Source organism: Oncorhynchus gorbuscha, unplaced genomic scaffold, assembly GCF_021184085.1.
Source record: "Oncorhynchus gorbuscha isolate QuinsamMale2020 ecotype Even-year unplaced genomic scaffold, OgorEven_v1.0 Un_scaffold_1093, whole genome shotgun sequence".
Classification (NCBI taxonomy): Eukaryota; Metazoa; Chordata; class Actinopteri; order Salmoniformes; family Salmonidae; genus Oncorhynchus; species Oncorhynchus gorbuscha.
Genome location: NW_025745979.1, coordinates 115,630 through 133,927, shown reverse-complemented (window position 1 = coordinate 133,927; position 18,298 = coordinate 115,630). Strand labels below are relative to the sequence as shown.

Here is an 18,298-nt window from a genome sequence, read left to right as displayed (position 1 = left end):
TAAACTGCATGACTTCCTGAGTCGTAGTGGGAGGACCACACAACATGTCATCTGTAGTCTAATAAACTGCATGACTTCCTGAGTCGTAGTAGGAGGACCACACAACATGTCATCTGTAGTCTAATAAACTGCATGACTTCCTGAGTCGTAGTGGGAGGACCACACAACATGTCATCTGTAGTCTAATAAACTGCATGACTTCCTGAGTCGTAGTGGGAGGACCACACAACATGTCATCTGTAGTCTAATAAACTGCATGACTTCCTGAGTCGTAGTGGGAGGACCACACAACATGTCATCTGTAGCCTAATAAACTGCATGACTTCCTGAGTCGTAGTGGGAGGACCACACAACATGTCATCTGTAGCCTAATAAACTGCATGACTTCCCGAGTCGTAGTGGGAGGACCACACAACATGTCATCTGTAGCCTAATAAACTGCATGACTTCCCGAGTCGTAGTGGGAGGACCACACAACATGTCATCTGTAGCCTAATAAACTGCATGACTTCCCAAGTCGTAGTGGGAGGACCACACAACATGTCATCTGTAGCCTAATAAACTGCATGACTTCCTGAGTCGTAGTGGGAGGACCACACAATATGTCATCTCATGACTTCCTGAGTCGTAGTGGGAGGACCACACAACATGTCATCTGTAGTCTAATAAACTGCATGACTTCCTGAGTCTGAGTCATAGTGGGAGGACCACACAACATGTCATCTGTAGCCTAATAAACTGCATGACTTCCTGAGTCGTAGTGGGAGGACCACACAACATGTCATCTGTAGCCTAATAAACTGCATGACTTCCCGAGTCGTAGTGGGAGGACCACACAACATGTCATCTGTAGCCTAATAAACTGCATGACTTCCTGAGTCGTAGTGGGAGGACAACACAACATGTCATCTGTAGCCTAATAAACTGCATGACTTCCTGAGTCGTAGTGGGAGGACCACACAACATGTCATCTGTAGTCTAATAAACTGCATGACTTCCTGAGTCGTAGTGGGAGGACCACACAACATGTCATCTGTAGTCTAATAAACTGCATGACTTCCTGAGTCGTAGTAGGAGGACCACACAACATGTCATCTGTAGTCTAATAAACTGCATGACTTCCTGAGTCGTAGTAGGAGGACCACACAACATGTCATCTGTAGTCTAATAAACTGCATGACTTCCTGAGTCGTAGTGGGAGGACCACACAACATGTCATCTGTAGTCTAATAAACTGCATGACTTCCTGAGTCGTAGTGGGAGGACCACACAACATGTCATCTGTAGCCTAATAAACTGCATGACTTCCTGAGTCGTAGTGGGAGGACAACACAACATGTCATCTGTAGTCTAATAAACTGCATGACTTCCTGAGTCGTAGTGGGAGGACCACACAACATGTCATCTGTAGCCTAATAAACTGCATGACTTCCCGAGTCGTAGTGGGAGGACCACACAACATGTCATCTGTAGTCTAATAAACTGCATGACTTCCTGAGTCGTAGTGGGAGGACCACACAACATGTCATCTGTAGTCTAATAAACTGCATGACTTCCCGAGTCGTAGTGGGAGGACCACACAACATGTCATCTGTAGCCTAATAAACTGCATTACTTCCCGAGTCGTAGTGGGAGGACCACACAACATGTCATCTGTAGCCTAATAAACTGCATGACTTCCCGAGTCGTAGTGGGAGGACCACACAACATGTCATCTGTAGCCTAATAAACTGCATGACTTCCCGAGTCGTAGTGGGAGGACCACACAACATGTCATCTGTAGCCTAATAAACTGCATGACTTCCCAAGTCATAGTGGGAGGACCACACAACATGTCATCTGTAGCCTAATAAACTGCATGACTTCCTGAGTCGTAGTGGGAGGACCACACAACATGTCATCTCATGACTTCCTGAGTCGTAGTGGGAGGACCACACAACATGTCATCTCATGACTTCCTGAGTCGTAGTGGGAGGACCACACAACATGTCATCTGTAGTCTAATAAACTGCATGACTTCCCGAGTCGTAGTGGGAGGACCACACAACATGTCATCTGTAGCCTAATAAACTGCATGACTTCCCGAGTCGTAGTGGGAGGACCACACAACATGTCATCTGTAGCCTAATAAACTGCATGACTTCCCGAGTCGTAGTGGGAGGACCACACAACATGTCATCTGTAGCCTAATAAACTGCATGACTTCCTGAGTCGTAGTGGGAGGACCACACAACATGTCATCTGTAGTCTAATAAACTGCATGACTTCCTGAGTCGTAGTGGGAGGACCACACAACATGTCATCTGTAGTCTAATAAACTGCATGACTTCCTGAGTCGTAGTAGGAGGACCACACAACATGTCATCTGTAGTCTAATAAACTGCATGACTTCCTGAGTCGTAGTAGGAGGACCACACAACATGTCATCTGTAGTCTAATAAACTGCATGACTTCCTGAGTCGTAGTGGGAGGACCACACAACATGTCATCTGTAGTCTAATAAACTGCATGACTTCCTGAGTCGTAGTGGGAGGACCACACAACATGTCATCTGTAGCCTAATAAACTGCATGACTTCCTGAGTCGTAGTGGGAGGACAACACAACATGTCATCTGTAGTCTAATAAACTGCATGACTTCCTGAGTCGTAGTGGGAGGACCACACAACATGTCATCTGTAGCCTAATAAACTGCATGACTTCCCGAGTCGTAGTGGGAGGACCACACAACATGTCATCTGTAGTCTAATAAACTGCATGACTTCCTGAGTCGTAGTGGGAGGACCACACAACATGTCATCTGTAGTCTAATAAACTGCATGACTTCCCGAGTCGTAGTGGGAGGACCACACAACATGTCATCTGTAGCCTAATAAACTGCATTACTTCCCGAGTCGTAGTGGGAGGACCACACAACATGTCATCTGTAGCCTAATAAACTGCATGACTTCCCGAGTCGTAGTGGGAGGACCACACAACATGTCATCTGTAGCATAATAAACTGCATGACTTCCCGAGTCGTAGTGGGAGGACCACACAACATGTCATCTGTAGCCTAATAAACTGCATGACTTCCGGAGTCGTAGTGGGAGGACCACACAACATGTCATCTGTAGCCTAATAAACTGCATGACTTCCTGAGTCGTAGTGGGAGGACCACACAACATGTCATCTCATGACTTCCTGAGTCGTAGTGCATGACTTCCGTAGTGGGAGGATGTCATCTGTAGTCTAATAAACTGCATGACTGTCGTAGTGGGAGGACCACACAACATGTCATCTGTAGTCTAATAAACTGCATGACTTCCCGAGTCGTAGTGGGAGGACCACACAACATGTCATCTGTAGCCTAATAAACTGCATGACTTCCCGAGTCGTAGTGGGAGGACCACACAACATGTCATCTGTAGCCTAATAAACTGCATGACTTCCCGAGTCGTAGTGGGAGGACCACACAACATGTCATCTGTAGCCTAATAAACTGCATGACTTCCCGAGTCGTAGTGGGAGGACCACACAACATGTCATCTGTAGTCTAATAAACTGCATGACTTCCTGAGTCGTAGTGGGAGGACCACACAACATGTCATCTGTAGCCTAATAAACTGCATGACTTCCTGAGTCGTAGTAGGAGGACCACACAACATGTCATCTGTAGTCTAATAAACTGCATGACTTCCCGAGTCGTAGTGGGAGGACCACACAACATGTCATCTGTAGCCTAATAAACTGCATGACTTCCCGAGTCGTAGTGGGAGGACCACACAACATGTCATCTGTAGCCTAATAAACTGCATGACTTCCTGAGTCGTAGTGGGAGGACAACACAACATGTCATCTGTAGCCTAATAAACTGCATGACTTCCTGAGTCGTAGTGGGAGGACCACACAACATGTCATCTGTAGTCTAATAAACTGCATGACTTCCTGAGTCGTAGTGGGAGGACCACACAACATGTCATCTGTAGTCTAATAAACTGCATGACTTCCTGAGTCGTAGTAGGACGACCACACAACATGTCATCTGTAGTCTAATAAACTGCATGACTTCCTGAGTCGTAGTAGGAGGACCACACAACATGTCATCTGTAGTCTAATAAACTGCATGACTTCCTGAGTCGTAGTGGGAGGACCACACAACATGTCATCTGTAGTCTAATAAACTGCATGACTTCCTGAGTCGTAGTGGGAGGACCACACAACATGTCATCTGTAGTCTAATAAACTGCATGACTTCCTGAGTCGTAGTGGGAGGACAACACAACATGTCATCTGTAGTCTAATAAACTGCATGACTTCCTGAGTCGTAGTGGGAGGACCACACAACATGTCATCTGTAGCCTAATAAACTGCATGACTTCCCGAGTCGTAGTGGGAGGACCACACAACATGTCATCTGTAGTCTAATAAACTGCATGACTTCCTGAGTCGTAGTGGGAGGACCACACAACATGTCATCTGTAGTCTAATAAACTGCATGACTTCCCGAGTCGTAGTGGGAGGACCACACAACATGTCATCTGTAGTCTAATAAACTGCATGACTTCCCGAGTCGTAGTGGGAGGACCACACAACATGTCATCTGTAGCCTAATAAACTGCATGACTTCCCGAGTCGTAGTGGGAGGACCACACAACATGTCATCTGTAGTCTAATAAACTGCATGACTTCCTGAGTCGTAGTGGGAGGACCACACAACATGTCATCTGTAGTCTAATAAACTGCATGACTTCCTGAGTCGTAGTGGGAGGACCACACAACATGTCATCTGTAGCCTAATAAACTGCATGACTTCCTGAGTCGTAGTGGGAGGACCACACAACATGTCATCTGTAGCCTAATAAACTGCATGACTTCCTGAGTCGTAGTGGGAGGACCACACAACATGTCATCTGTAGCCTAATAAACTGCATGACTTCCCGAGTCGTAGTGGGAGGACCACACAACATGTCATCTGTAGCCTAATAAACTGCATGACTTCCCGAGTCGTAGTGGGAGGACCACACAACATGTCATCTGTAGCCTAATAAACTGCATGACTTCCCGAGTCGTAGTGGGAGGACCACACAACATGTCATCTGTAGCCTAATAAACTGCATGACTTCCTGAGTCGTAGTGGGAGGACCACACAACATGTCATCTGTAGTCTAATAAACTGCATGACTTCCCGAGTCGTAGTGGGAGGACCACACAACATGTCATCTGTAGCCTAATAAACTGCATGACTTCCTGAGTCGTAGTGGGAGGACCACACAACATGTCATCTGTAGTCTGTAGTCTAATAAACTGCATGACTTCCTGAGTCGTAGTGGGAGGACCACACAACATGTCATCTGTAGCCTAATAAACTGCATGACTTCCCGAGTCGTAGTGGGAGGACCACACAACATGTCATCTGTAGCCTAATAAACTGCATGACTTCCTGAGTCGTAGTGGGAGGACCACACAACATGTCATCTGTAGCCTAATAAACTGCATGACTTCCTGAGTCGTAGTGGGAGGACCACACAACATGTCATCTGTAGTCTAATAAACTGCATGACTTCCTGAGTCGTAGTGGGAGGACCACACAACATGTCATCTGTAGCCTAATAAACTGCATGACTTCCTGAGTCGTAGTGGGAGGACCACACAACATGTCATCTGTAGCCTAATAAACTGCATGACTTCCTGAGTCGTAGTGGGAGGACAACACAACATGTCATCTGTAGTCTAATAAACTGCATGACTTCCTGAGTCGTAGTGGGAGGACAACACAACATGTCATCTGTAGCCTAATAAACTGCATGACTTCCTGAGTCGTAGTGGGAGGACCACACAACATGTCATCTGTAGCCTAATAAACTGCATGACTTCCTGAGTCGTAGTGGGAGGACCACACAACATGTCATCTGTAGCCTAATAAACTACATGACTTCCCGAGTCGTAGTGGGAGGACCACACAACATGTCATCTGTAGTCTAATAAACTGCATGACTTCCTGAGTCGTAGTGGGAGGACCACACAACATGTCATCTGTAGTCTAATAAACTGCATGACTTCCTGAGTCGTAGTGGGAGGACAACACAACATGTCATCTGTAGCCTAATAAACTGCATGACTTCCTGAGTCGTAGTGGGAGGACAACACAACATGTCATCTGTAGCCTAATAAACTACATGACTTCCCGAGTCGTAGTGGGAGGACCACACAACATGTCATCTGTAGTCTAATAAACTGCATGACTTCCTGAGTCGTAGTGGGAGGACCACACAACATGTCATCTGTAGTCTAATAAACTGCATGACTTCCTGAGTCGTAGTGGGAGGACCACACAACATGTCATCTGTAGTCTAATAAACTGCATGACTTCCTGAGTCGTAGTGGGAGGACCACACAACATGTCATCTGTAGCCTAATAAACTGCATGACTTCCTGAGTCGTAGTGGGAGGACCACACAACATGTCATCTGTAGCCTAATAAACTGCATGACTTCCTGAGTCGTAGTGGGAGGACCACACAACATGTCATCTGTAGCCTAATAAACTGCATGACTTCCCGAGTCGTAGTGGGAGGACCACACAACATGTCATCTGTAGCCTAATAAACTGCATGACTTCCCGAGTCGTAGTGGGAGGACCACACAACATGTCATCTGTAGCCTAATAAACTGCATGACTTCCCGAGTCGTAGTGGGAGGACCACACAACATGTCATCTGTAGCCTAATAAACTGCATGACTTCCTGAGTCGTAGTGGGAGGACCACACAACATGTCATCTGTAGTCTAATAAACTGCATGACTTCCTGAGTCATCTGTAGCCTAATAAACTGTGGGAGGACCACACAACATGTCATCTGTAGCCTAATAAACTGCATGACTTCCTGAGTCGTAGTGGGAGGACCACACAACATGTCATCTGTAGCCTAATAAACTGCATGACTTCCTGAGTCGTAGTGGGAGGACCACACAACATGTCATCTGTAGTCTAATAAACTGCATGACTTCCTGAGTCGTAGTGGGAGGACCACACAACATGTCATCTGTAGTCTAATAAACTGCATGACTTCCTGAGTCGTAGTGGGAGGACCACACAACATGTCATCTGTAGTCTAATAAACTGCATGACTTCCTGAGTCGTAGTGGGAGGACCACACAACATGTCATCTGTAGTCTAATAAACTGCATGACTTCCTGAGTCGTAGTGGGAGGACCACACAACATGTCATCTGTAGTCTAATAAACTGCATGACTTCCTGAGTCGTAGTGGGAGGACCACACAACATGTCATCTGTAGTCTAATAAACTGCATGACTTCCTGAGTCGTAGTGGGAGGACCACACAACATGTCATCTGTAGTCTAATAAACTGCATGACTTCCTGAGTCGTAGTGTGAGGACCACACAACATGTCATCTGTAGCCTAATAAACTGCATGACTTCCTGAGTCGTAGTGGGAGGACCACACAACATGTCATCTGTAGCCTAATAAACTGCATGACTTCCTGAGTCGTAGTGGGAGGACCACACAACATGTCATCTGTAGCCTAATAAACTGCATGACTTCCTGAGTCGTAGTGGGAGGACCACACAACATGTCATCTGTAGTATAATAAACTGCATGACTTCCCGAGTCGTAGTGGGAGGACCACACAACATGTCATCTGTAGCCTAATAAACTGCATGACTTCCCGAGTCGTAGTGGGAGGACAACACAACATGTCATCTGTAGTCTAATAAACTGCATGACTTCCCGAGTCGTAGTGGGAGGACCACACAACATGTCATCTGTAGTCTAATAACACAACATGTCATCTGTAGTCTAATAAACTGCATGACTTGCATGACTTCCTGAGTCGTAGTGGGAGGACCACACAACATGTCATCTGTAGTCTAATAAACTGCATGACTTCCTGAGTCGTAGTGGGAGGACCACACAACATGTCATCTGTAGTCTAATAAACTGCATGACTTCCCTGAGTCGTAGTGGGAGGACCACACAACATGTCATCTGTAGCCTAATAAACTGCATGACTTCCCGAGTCGTAGTGGGAGGACCACACAACATGTCATCTGTAGTCTAATAAACTGCATGACTTCCTGAGTCGTAGTGGGAGGACCACACAACATGTCATCTGTAGTCTAATAAACTGCATGACTTCCTGAGTCGTAGTGGGAGGACCACACAACATGTCATCTGTAGTCTAATAAACTGCATGACTTCCTGAGTCGTAGTGGGAGGACCACACAACATGTCATCTGTAGTCTAATAAACTGCATGACTTCCTGAGTCGTAGTGGGAGGACCACACAACATGTCATCTGTAGCCTAATAAACTGCATGACTTCCTGAGTCGTAGTGGGAGGACCACACAACATGTCATCTGTAGCCTAATAAACTGCATGACTTCCTGAGTCGTAGTGGGAGGACCACACAACATGTCATCTCATGACTCCCAGTTTACTTCCATATGATGGTTGTTACATCAATAGGAGCATATAAAGACGTTTCCATCTCCACTTCTCACATCCTTCATTCTACCGCCACAAAAAAGATCCCACCATGTCCAACGGACAAGTTATCTGATGGAATTTATAAAACTATATCAAAACATCCTGTTTCCATCAGAGCTGTGGTGATGTTTATTTTATACGGTATGACTTTACTGGCATAAAACACGTGGATGGTTATAGACATAGACCACCATCAAAGAGAACTCATTATGTAAGTAACACTACACTGCTAAACCACATAAAACACGTGGATGGTTATAGACATAGAGAACTCATTATGTAAGTAACACTACACTGCTAAACCACATAAACCACGTGGATGGTTATGACACAGACCACCATCAAAGAGAACTCATTATGTAAGTAACACTACACTGCTAAACCACATAAACCACGTGGATGGTTATAGACATAGACCACCATCAAAGAGAACTCATTATGTAAGTAACACTACACTGCTAAACCACATAAAACACGTGGATGGTTATAGACATAGACCACCATCAAAGAGAACTCATTATGTAAGTAACACTACACTGCTAAACCACATAAAACACGTGGATGGTTATAGACATAGAGAACTCATTATGTAAGTAACACTACACTGCTAAACCACATAAACCAGGTGGATGGTTATAGACATAGACCACCATCAAAGAGAACTCATTATGTAAGTAACACTACACTGCTAAACCACATAAAACACGTGGATGGTTATAGACATAGAGAACTCATTATGTAAGTAACACTACACTGCTAAACCACATAAAACACGTGGATGGTTATAGACATAGAGAACTCATTATGTAAGTAACACTACACACTGCTAACCACATAAAACACGTGGATGGTTATAGACATAGAGAACTCATTATGTAAGTAACACTACACTGCTAAACCACATAAAACACGTGGATGGTTATAGACATAGAGAACTCATTATGTAAGTAACACTACACTGCTAAACCACATAAAACACGTGGATGGTTATAGACATAGAGAACTCATTATGTAAGTAACACTACACTGCTAAACCACATAAAACACGTGGATGGTTATAGACATAGAGAACTCATTATGTAAGTAACACTACACTGCTAAACCACATAAAACACGTGGATGGTTATAGACATAGAGAACTCATTATGTAAGTAACACTACACTGCTAAACCACATAAAACACGTGGATGGTTATAGACATAGAGAACTCATTATGTAAGTAACACTACACTGCTAAACCACATAAAACACGTGGATGGTTATAGACATAGAGAACTCATTATGTAAGTAACACTACACTGCTAAACCACATAAAACACGTGGATGGTTATAGACATAGACCACCATCAAAGAGAACTCATTATGTAAGTAACACTACACTGCTAAACCACATAAAACACGTGGATGGTTATAGACATAGAGAACTCATTATGTAAGTAACACTACACTGCTAAACCACATAAAACACGTGGATGGTTATAGACATAGAGAACTCATTATGTAAGTAACACTACACTGCTAAACCACATAAAACACGTGGATGGTTATAGACATAGAGAACTCATTATGTAAGTAACACTACACTGCTAAACCACATAAAACACGTGGATGGTTATAGACATAGAGAACTCATTATGTAAGTAACACTACACTGCTAAACCACATAAAACACGTGGATGGTTATAGACATAGAGAACTCATTATGTAAGTAACACTACACTGCTAAACCACATAAAACACGTGGATGGTTATAGACATAGAGAACTCATTATGTAAGTAACACTACACTGCTAAACCACATAAAACACGTGGATGGTTATAGACATAGAGAACTCATTATGTAAGTAACACTACACTGCTAAACCACATAAAACACGTGGATGGTTATAGACATAGAGAACTCATTATGTAAGTAACACTACACTGCTAAACCACATAAAACACGTGGATGGTTATAGACATAGAGAACTCATTATGTAAGTAACACTACACTGCTAAACCACATAAAACACGTGGATGGTTATAGACATAGAGAACTCATTATGTAAGTAACACTACACTGCTAAACCACATAAAACACGTGGATGGTTATAGACAGAGAACTCATTATGTAAGTAACACTACACTGCTAAACCACATAAAACACGTGGATGGTTATAGACATAGAGAACTCATTATGTAAGTAACACTACACTGCTAAACCACATAAAACACGTGGATGGTTATAGACATAGAGAACTCATTATGTAAGTAACACTACACTGCTAAACCACATAAAACACGTGGATGGTTATAGACATAGAGAACTCATTATGTAAGTAACACTACACTGCTAAACCACATAAAACACGTGGATGGTTATAGACATAGAGAACTCATTATGTAAGTAACACTACACTGCTAAACCACATAAAACACGTGGATGGTTATAGACATAGAGAACTCATTATGTAAGTAACACTACACTGCTAAACCACATAAAACACGTGGATGGTTATAGACATAGAGAACTCATTATGTAAGTAACACTACACTGCTAAACCACATAAAACACGTGGATGGTTATAGACATAGAGAACTCATTATGTAAGTAACACTACACTGCTAAACCACATAAAACACGTGGATGGTTATAGACATAGAGAACTCATTATGTAAGTAACACTACACTGCTAAACCACATAAAACACGTGGATGGTTATAGACATAGAGAACTCATTATGTAAGTAACACTACACTGCTAAACCACATAAAACACGTGGATGGTTATAGACATAGAGAACTCATTATGTAAGTAACACTACACTGCTAAACCACATAAAACACGTGGATGGTTATAGACATAGAGAACTCATTATGTAAGTAACACTACACTGCTAAACCACATAAAACACGTGGATGGTTATAGACATAGAGAACTCATTATGTAAGTAACACTACACTGCTAAACCACATAAAACACGTGGATGGTTATAGACATAGAGAACTCATTATGTAAGTAACACTACACTGCTAAACCACATAAAACACGTGGATGGTTATAGACATAGAGAACTCATTATGTAAGTAACACTACACTGCTAAACCACATAAAACACGTGGATGGTTATAGACATAGAGAACTCATTATGTAAGTAACACTACACTGCTAAACCACATAAAACACGTGGATGGTTATAGACATAGAGAACTCATTATGTAAGTAACACTACACTGCTAAACCACATAAAACACGTGGATGGTTATAGACATAGAGAACTCATTATGTAAGTAACACTACACTGCTAAACCACATAAAACACGTGGATGGTTATAGACATAGAGAACTCATTATGTAAGTAACACTACACTGCTAAACCACATAAAACACGTGGATGGTTATAGACATAGAGAACTCATTATGTAAGTAACACTACACTGCTAAACCACATAAAACACGTGGATGGTTATAGACATAGAGAACTCATTATGTAAGTAACACTACACTGCTAAACCACATCCTGAGTTAAACTCTGTGGACACATTCTGTTGTTGTTTGGTGTTACAGAAGTTTGGACAGTAGAAGTATTTTATCATCATTCCCAACATGCATTTGGAGTGTGTGTGATTGACAGATGGGTCTCACCACTGAGCCAGTTGACGGACTGATGCACGTGCACCTCTTGACCTGTTGCCCTGGTGATGTCAAACATCGTGCCCAGGAAGTTAGAAGGGGAGGCAGTGTACAGCACTCCATCTACAGTACACACATAGACAGGATGTGATAGAGAGTGAGTGTCTAACCTACAGTAACAGCAGTGTGTGTGTGTCTAACCTACAGTAACAGCAGTGTGTGTGTCTAACCTACAGTAACAGCAGTGTGTGAGTGTCTAACCTACAGTAACAGCAGTGTGTGTGTGTCTAACCTACAGTAACAGCAGTGTGTGTGTCTAACCTACAGTAACAGCAGTGTGTGAGTGTCTAACCTACAGTAACAGCAGTGTGTGTGTCTAACCTACAGTAACAGCAGTGTGTGTGTGTCTAACCTACAGTAACAGAAGAGTGTGTGTCTAACCTACAGTAACAGCAGTGTGTGTCTAACCTACAGTAACAGCAGTGTGTGTGTCTAACCTACAGTAACAGCAGTGTGTGTGTCTAACCTACAGTAACAGCAGTGTGTGTGTCTAACCTACAGTAACAGCAGTGTGTGTGTCTAACCTACAGTAACAGCAGTGTGTGTGTGTCTAACCTACAGTAACAGAAGAGTGTGTGTCTAACCTACAGTAACAGCAGTGTGTGTCTAACCTACAGTAACAGCAGTGTGTGTCTAACCTACAGTAACAGCAGTGTGTGTCTAACCTACAGTAACAGCAGTGTGTGTGTCTAACCTACAGTAACAGCAGTGTGTGTCTAACCTACAGTAACAGCAGTGTGTGTCTAACCTACAGTAACAGCAGTGTGTGTCTAACCTACAGTAACAGCAGTGTGTGTCTAACCTACAGTAACAGCAGTGTGTGTGTCTAACCTACAGTAACAGCAGTGTGTGTGTCTAACCTACAGTAACAGCAGTGTGTGTGTCTAACCTACAGTAACAGCAGTGTCTGTGTCTAACCTACAGTAACAGCAGTGTGTGTGTCTAACCTACAGTAACAGCAGTGTGTGTGTCTAACCTGCAGTAACAGCAGTGTGTGTGTCTAACCTACAGTAACAGCAGTGTGTGTCTAACCTACAGTAACAGCAGTGTGTGTGTCTAACCTACAGTAACAGCAGTGTGTGTGTCTAACCTACAGTAACAGCAGAGTGTGTGTCTAACCTACAGTAACAGCAGTGTCTGTGTCTAACCTACAGTAACAGCAGAGTGTGTGTCTAACCTACAGTAACAGCAGTGTGTGTCTAACCTACAGTAACAGCAGTGTGTGTCTAACCTACAGTAACAGCAGTGTGTGTGTCTAACCTACAGTAACAGCAGTGTGTGTCTAACCTACAGTAACAGCAGAGTGTGTGTCTAACCTACAGTAACAGCAGTGTGTGTGTCTAACCTGCAGTAACAGCAGTGTGTGTGTCTAACCTACAGTAACAGCAGTGTGTGTGTCTAACCTACAGTAACAGCAGTGTGTGTGTCTAACCTACAGTAACAGCAGAGTGTGTGTCTAACCTACAGTAACAGCAGTGTGTGTGTCTAACCTACAGTAACAGCAGAGTGTGTCTAACCTACAGTAACAGCAGTGTGTGTCTAACCTACAGTAACAGCAGTGTGTGTCTAACCTACAGTAACAGCAGTGTGTGTCTAACCTACAGTAACAGCAGTGTGTGTGTCTAACCTACAGTAACAGCAGTGTGTGTCTAACCTGCAGTAACAGCAGAGTGTGTCTAACCTGCAGTAACAGCAGTGTGTGTGTCTAACCTACAGTAACAGCAGTGTGTGTGTCTAACCTACAGTAACAGCAGTGTGTGTGTCTAACCTACAGTAACAGCAGAGTGTGTCTAACCTACAGTAACAGAAGAGTGTGTGTCTAACCTGCAGTAACAGAAGAGTGTGTGTCTAACCTACAGTAACAGCAGTGTGTGTCTAACCTACAGTAACAGAAGAGTGTGTGTCTAACCTGCAGTAACAGAAGAGTGTGTGTCTAACCTACAGTAACAGCAGTGTGTGTCTAACCTACAGTAACAGAAGAGTGTGTGTCTAACCTGCAGTAACAGAAGAGTGTGTGTCTAACCTACAGTAACAGAAGAGTGTGTGTCTAACCTACAGTAACAGAAGAGTGTGTGTCTAACCTACAGTAACAGCAGTGTGTGTGTCTAACCTACAGTAACAGAAGAGTGTGTGTCTAACCTACAGTAACAGAAGAGTGTGTGTCTAACCTGCAGTAACAGAAGAGTGTGTGTCTAACCTACAGTAACAGCAGTGTGTGTGTCTAACCTACAGTAACAGAAGAGTGTGTGTCTAACCTACAGTAACAGCAGTGTGTGTGTCTAACCTACAGTAACAGAAGAGTGTGTGTCTAACCTACAGTAACAGAAGAGTGTGTGTCTAACCTGCAGTAACAGAAGAGTGTGTGTCTAACCTACAGTAACAGAAGAGTGTGTGTCTAACCTACAGTAACAGAAGAGTGTGTGTCTAACCTACAGTAACAGCAGTGTGTGTGTCTAACCTACAGTAACAGAAGAGTGTGTGTCTAACCTGCAGTAACAGAAGAGTGTGTGTCTAACCTACAGTAACAGAAGAGTGTGTGTCTAACCTGCAGTAACAGAAGAGTGTGTGTCTAACCTACAGTAACAGAAGAGTGTGTGTCTAACCTACAGTAACAGCAGTGTGTGTGTCTAACCTACAGTAACAGCAGTGTGTGTGTCTAACCTGCAGTAACAGAAGAGTGTGTGTCTAACCTGCAGTAACAGCAGTGTGTGTGTCTAACCTACAGTAACAGCAGTGTGTGTGTCTAACCTGCAGTAACAGAAGAGTGTGTGTCTAACCTGCAGTAACAGAAGAGTGTGTGTCTAACCTACAGTAACAGCAGAGTGTGTCTAACCTACAGTAACAGCAGTGTGTGTGTCTAACCTACAGTAACAGCAGTGTGTGTGTCTAACCTGCAGTAACAGCAGTGTGTGTCTAACCTACAGTAACAGCAGAGTGTGTGTCTAACCTACAGTAACAGCAGTGTGTGTCTAACCTACAGTAACAGCAGAGTGTGTGTCTAACCTACAGTAACAGCAGTGTGTGTGTCTAACCTACAGTAACAGCAGTGTGTGTCTAACCTACAGTAACAGCAGAGTGTGTGTCTAACCTACAGTAACAGCAGAGTGTGTGTCTAACCTACAGTAACAGCAGAGTGTGTGTCTAACCTGCAGTAACAGCAGAGTGTGTGTCTAACCTACAGTAACAGCAGAGTGTGTGTCTAACCTACAGTAACAGCAGTGTGTGTGTCTAACCTACAGTAACAGCAGTGTGTGTGTCTAACCTACAGTAACAGCAGTGTGTGTGTGTCTAACCTACAGTAACAGCAGAGTGTGTGTCTAACCTACAGTAACAGCAGTGTGTGTCTAACCTACAGTAACAGCAGTGTGTGTCTAACCTACAGTAACAGCAGTGTGTGTCTAACCTACAGTAACAGCAGTGTGTGTGTCTAACCTACAGTAACAGCAGTGTGTGTCTAACCTACAGTAACAGCAGTGTGTGTGTCTAACCTACAGTAACAGCAGTGTGTGTCTAACCTACAGTAACAGCAGTGTGTGTGTCTAACCTACAGTAACAGCAGTGTGTGTCTAACCTACGGTAACAGCAGTGTGTGTGTCTAAACAGTAACAGCAGTGTGTGTCTAACCTACAGTAACAGCAGTGTGTGTGTCTAACCTACGGTAACAGCAGAGAGTGTGTGTCTAACCTGCAGTAACAGCAGTGTGTGTGTCTAACCTACAGTAACAGCAGAGTGTGTGTCTAACCTACAGTAACAGCAGTGTGTGTGTCTAACCTACAGTAACAGCAGTGTGTGTGTCTAACCTACAGTAACAGCAGAGTGTGTGTCTAACCTACAGTAACAGCAGTGTGTGTGTCTAACCTACATTAACAGCAGTGTGTGTGTCTAACCTACAGTAACAGCAGTGTGTGTCTAACCTACAGTAACAGCAGTGTGTGTGTCTAACCTACAGTAACAGCAGAGTGTGTGTCTAACCTACAGTAACAGCAGTGTGTGTCTAACCTACAGTAACAGCAGTGTGTGTGTCTAACCTACAGTAACAGCAGTGTGTGTCTAACCTACAGTAACAGCAGTGTGTGTCTAACCTGCAGTAACAGCAGAGTGTGTGTCTAACCTACAGTAACAGCAGTGTGTGTGTCTAACCTACAGTAACAGCAGTGTGTGTGTCTAACCTGCAGTAACAGCAGTGTGTGTGTCTAACCTACAGTAACAGCAGTGTGTGTGTCTAACCTGCAGTAACAGCAGAGTGTGTGTCTAACCTGCAGTAACAGCAGTGTGTGTGTCTAACCTGCAGTAACAGCAGTGTGTGTGTCTAACCTACAGTAACAGCAGAGTGTGTCTAACCTGCAGTAACAGCAGTGTGTGTGTCTAACCTGCAGTAACAGCAGTGTGTGTGTCTAACCTACAGTAACAGCAGTGTGTGTGTCTAACCTACAGTAACAGCAGAGTGTGTCTAACCTGCAGTAACAGCAGTGTGTCTAACCTGCAGTAACAGCAGTGTGTGTGTCTAACCTGCAGTAACAGCAGTGTGTGTGTCTAACCTACAGTAACAGCAGTGTGTGTGTCTAACCTACAGTAACAGCAGTGTGTGTCTAACCTACAGTAACAGCAGTGTGTGTCTAACCTACAGTAACAGCAGTGTGTGTGTCTAACCTACAGTAACAGCAGTGTGTGTCTAACCTACAGTAACAGCAGTGTGTGTCTAACCTACAGTAACAACAGTGTGTGTCTAACCTACAGTAACAGCAGAGTGTGTCTAACCTACAGTAACAACAGTGTGTGTCTAACCTACAGTAACAGCAGAGTGTGTCTAACCTACAGTAACAACAGTGTGTGTCTAACCTGCAGTAACAGCAGAGTGTGTCTAACCTACAGTAACAGCAGTGTGTGTGTCTAACCTACAGTAACAGCAGTGTGTGTCTAACCTACAGTAACAGCAGTGTGTGTGTCTAACCTACAGTAACAGCAGTGTGTGTCTAACCTGCAGTAACAGCAGAGTGTGTCTAACCTGCAGTAACAGCAGTGTGTGTGTCTAACCTACAGTAACAGCAGTGTGTGTGTCTAACCTACAGTAACAGCAGTGTGTGTGTCTAACCTACAGTAACAGCAGAGTGTGTCTAACCTACAGTAACAGAAGAGTGTGTGTCTAACCTGCAGTAACAGAAGAGTGTGTGTCTAACCTACAGTAACAGCAGTGTGTGTCTAACCTACAGTAACAGAAGAGTGTGTGTCTAACCTGCAGTAACAGAAGAGTGTGTGTCTAACCTACAGTAACAGCAGTGTGTGTCTAACCTACAGTAACAGAAGAGTGTGTGTCTAACCTGCAGTAACAGAAGAGTGTGTGTCTAACCTACAGTAACAGAAGAGTGTGTGTCTAACCTACAGTAACAGAAGAGTGTGTGTCTAACCTACAGTAACAGCAGTGTGTCTAACCTACAGTAACAGAAGAGTGTGTGTCTAACCTACAGTAACAGAAGAGTGTGTGTCTAACCTGCAGTAACAGAAGAGTGTGTGTCTAACCTACAGTAACAGCAGTGTGTGTGTCTAACCTACAGTAACAGAAGAGTGTGTGTCTAACCTACAGTAACAGCAGTGTGTGTGTCTAACCTACAGTAACAGAAGAGTGTGTGTCTAACCTACAGTAACAGAAAGAGTGTGTCTAACCTGCAGTAACAGAAGAGTGTGTGTCTAACCTACAGTAACAGAAGAGTGTGTGTCTAACCTACAGTAACAGAAGAGTGTGTGTCTAACCTACAGTAACAGCAGTGTGTGTGTCTAACCTACAGTAACAGAAGAGTGTGTGTCTAACCTGCAGTAACAGAAGAGTGTGTGTCTAACCTACAGTAACAGAAGAGTGTGTGTCTAACCTGCAGTAACAGAAGAGTGTGTGTCTAACCTACAGTAACAGAAGAGTGTGTGTCTAACCTACAGTAACAGCAGTGTGTGTGTCTAACCTACAGTAACAGCAGTGTGTGTGTCTAACCTGCAGTAACAGAAGAGTGTGTGTCTAACCTGCAGTAACAGCAGTGTGTGTGTCTAACCTACAGTAACAGCAGTGTGTGTGTCTAACCTGCAGTAACAGAAGAGTGTGTGTCTAACCTGCAGTAACAGAAGAGTGTGTGTCTAACCTACAGTAA

General features: G+C 43.6%; 1 protein-coding gene across 5 annotated transcripts in view; it reads right to left on the bottom strand.

The window, feature by feature from the left end:
- Window positions 1-18,298, bottom strand: part of LOC124021228 (semaphorin-4F-like) — a 49,928-nt gene that overhangs the window by 19,463 nt on the left and 12,167 nt on the right. For all 5 annotated transcript variants that reach the window (XM_046336577.1, XM_046336575.1, XM_046336579.1 and 2 more), the window contains one exon: window positions 12,117-12,227. In XM_046336577.1, the coding sequence (XP_046192533.1) occupies window positions 12,117-12,227 (111 nt within the window). The remainder of the gene's footprint in view (window positions 1-12,116; window positions 12,228-18,298) is intronic.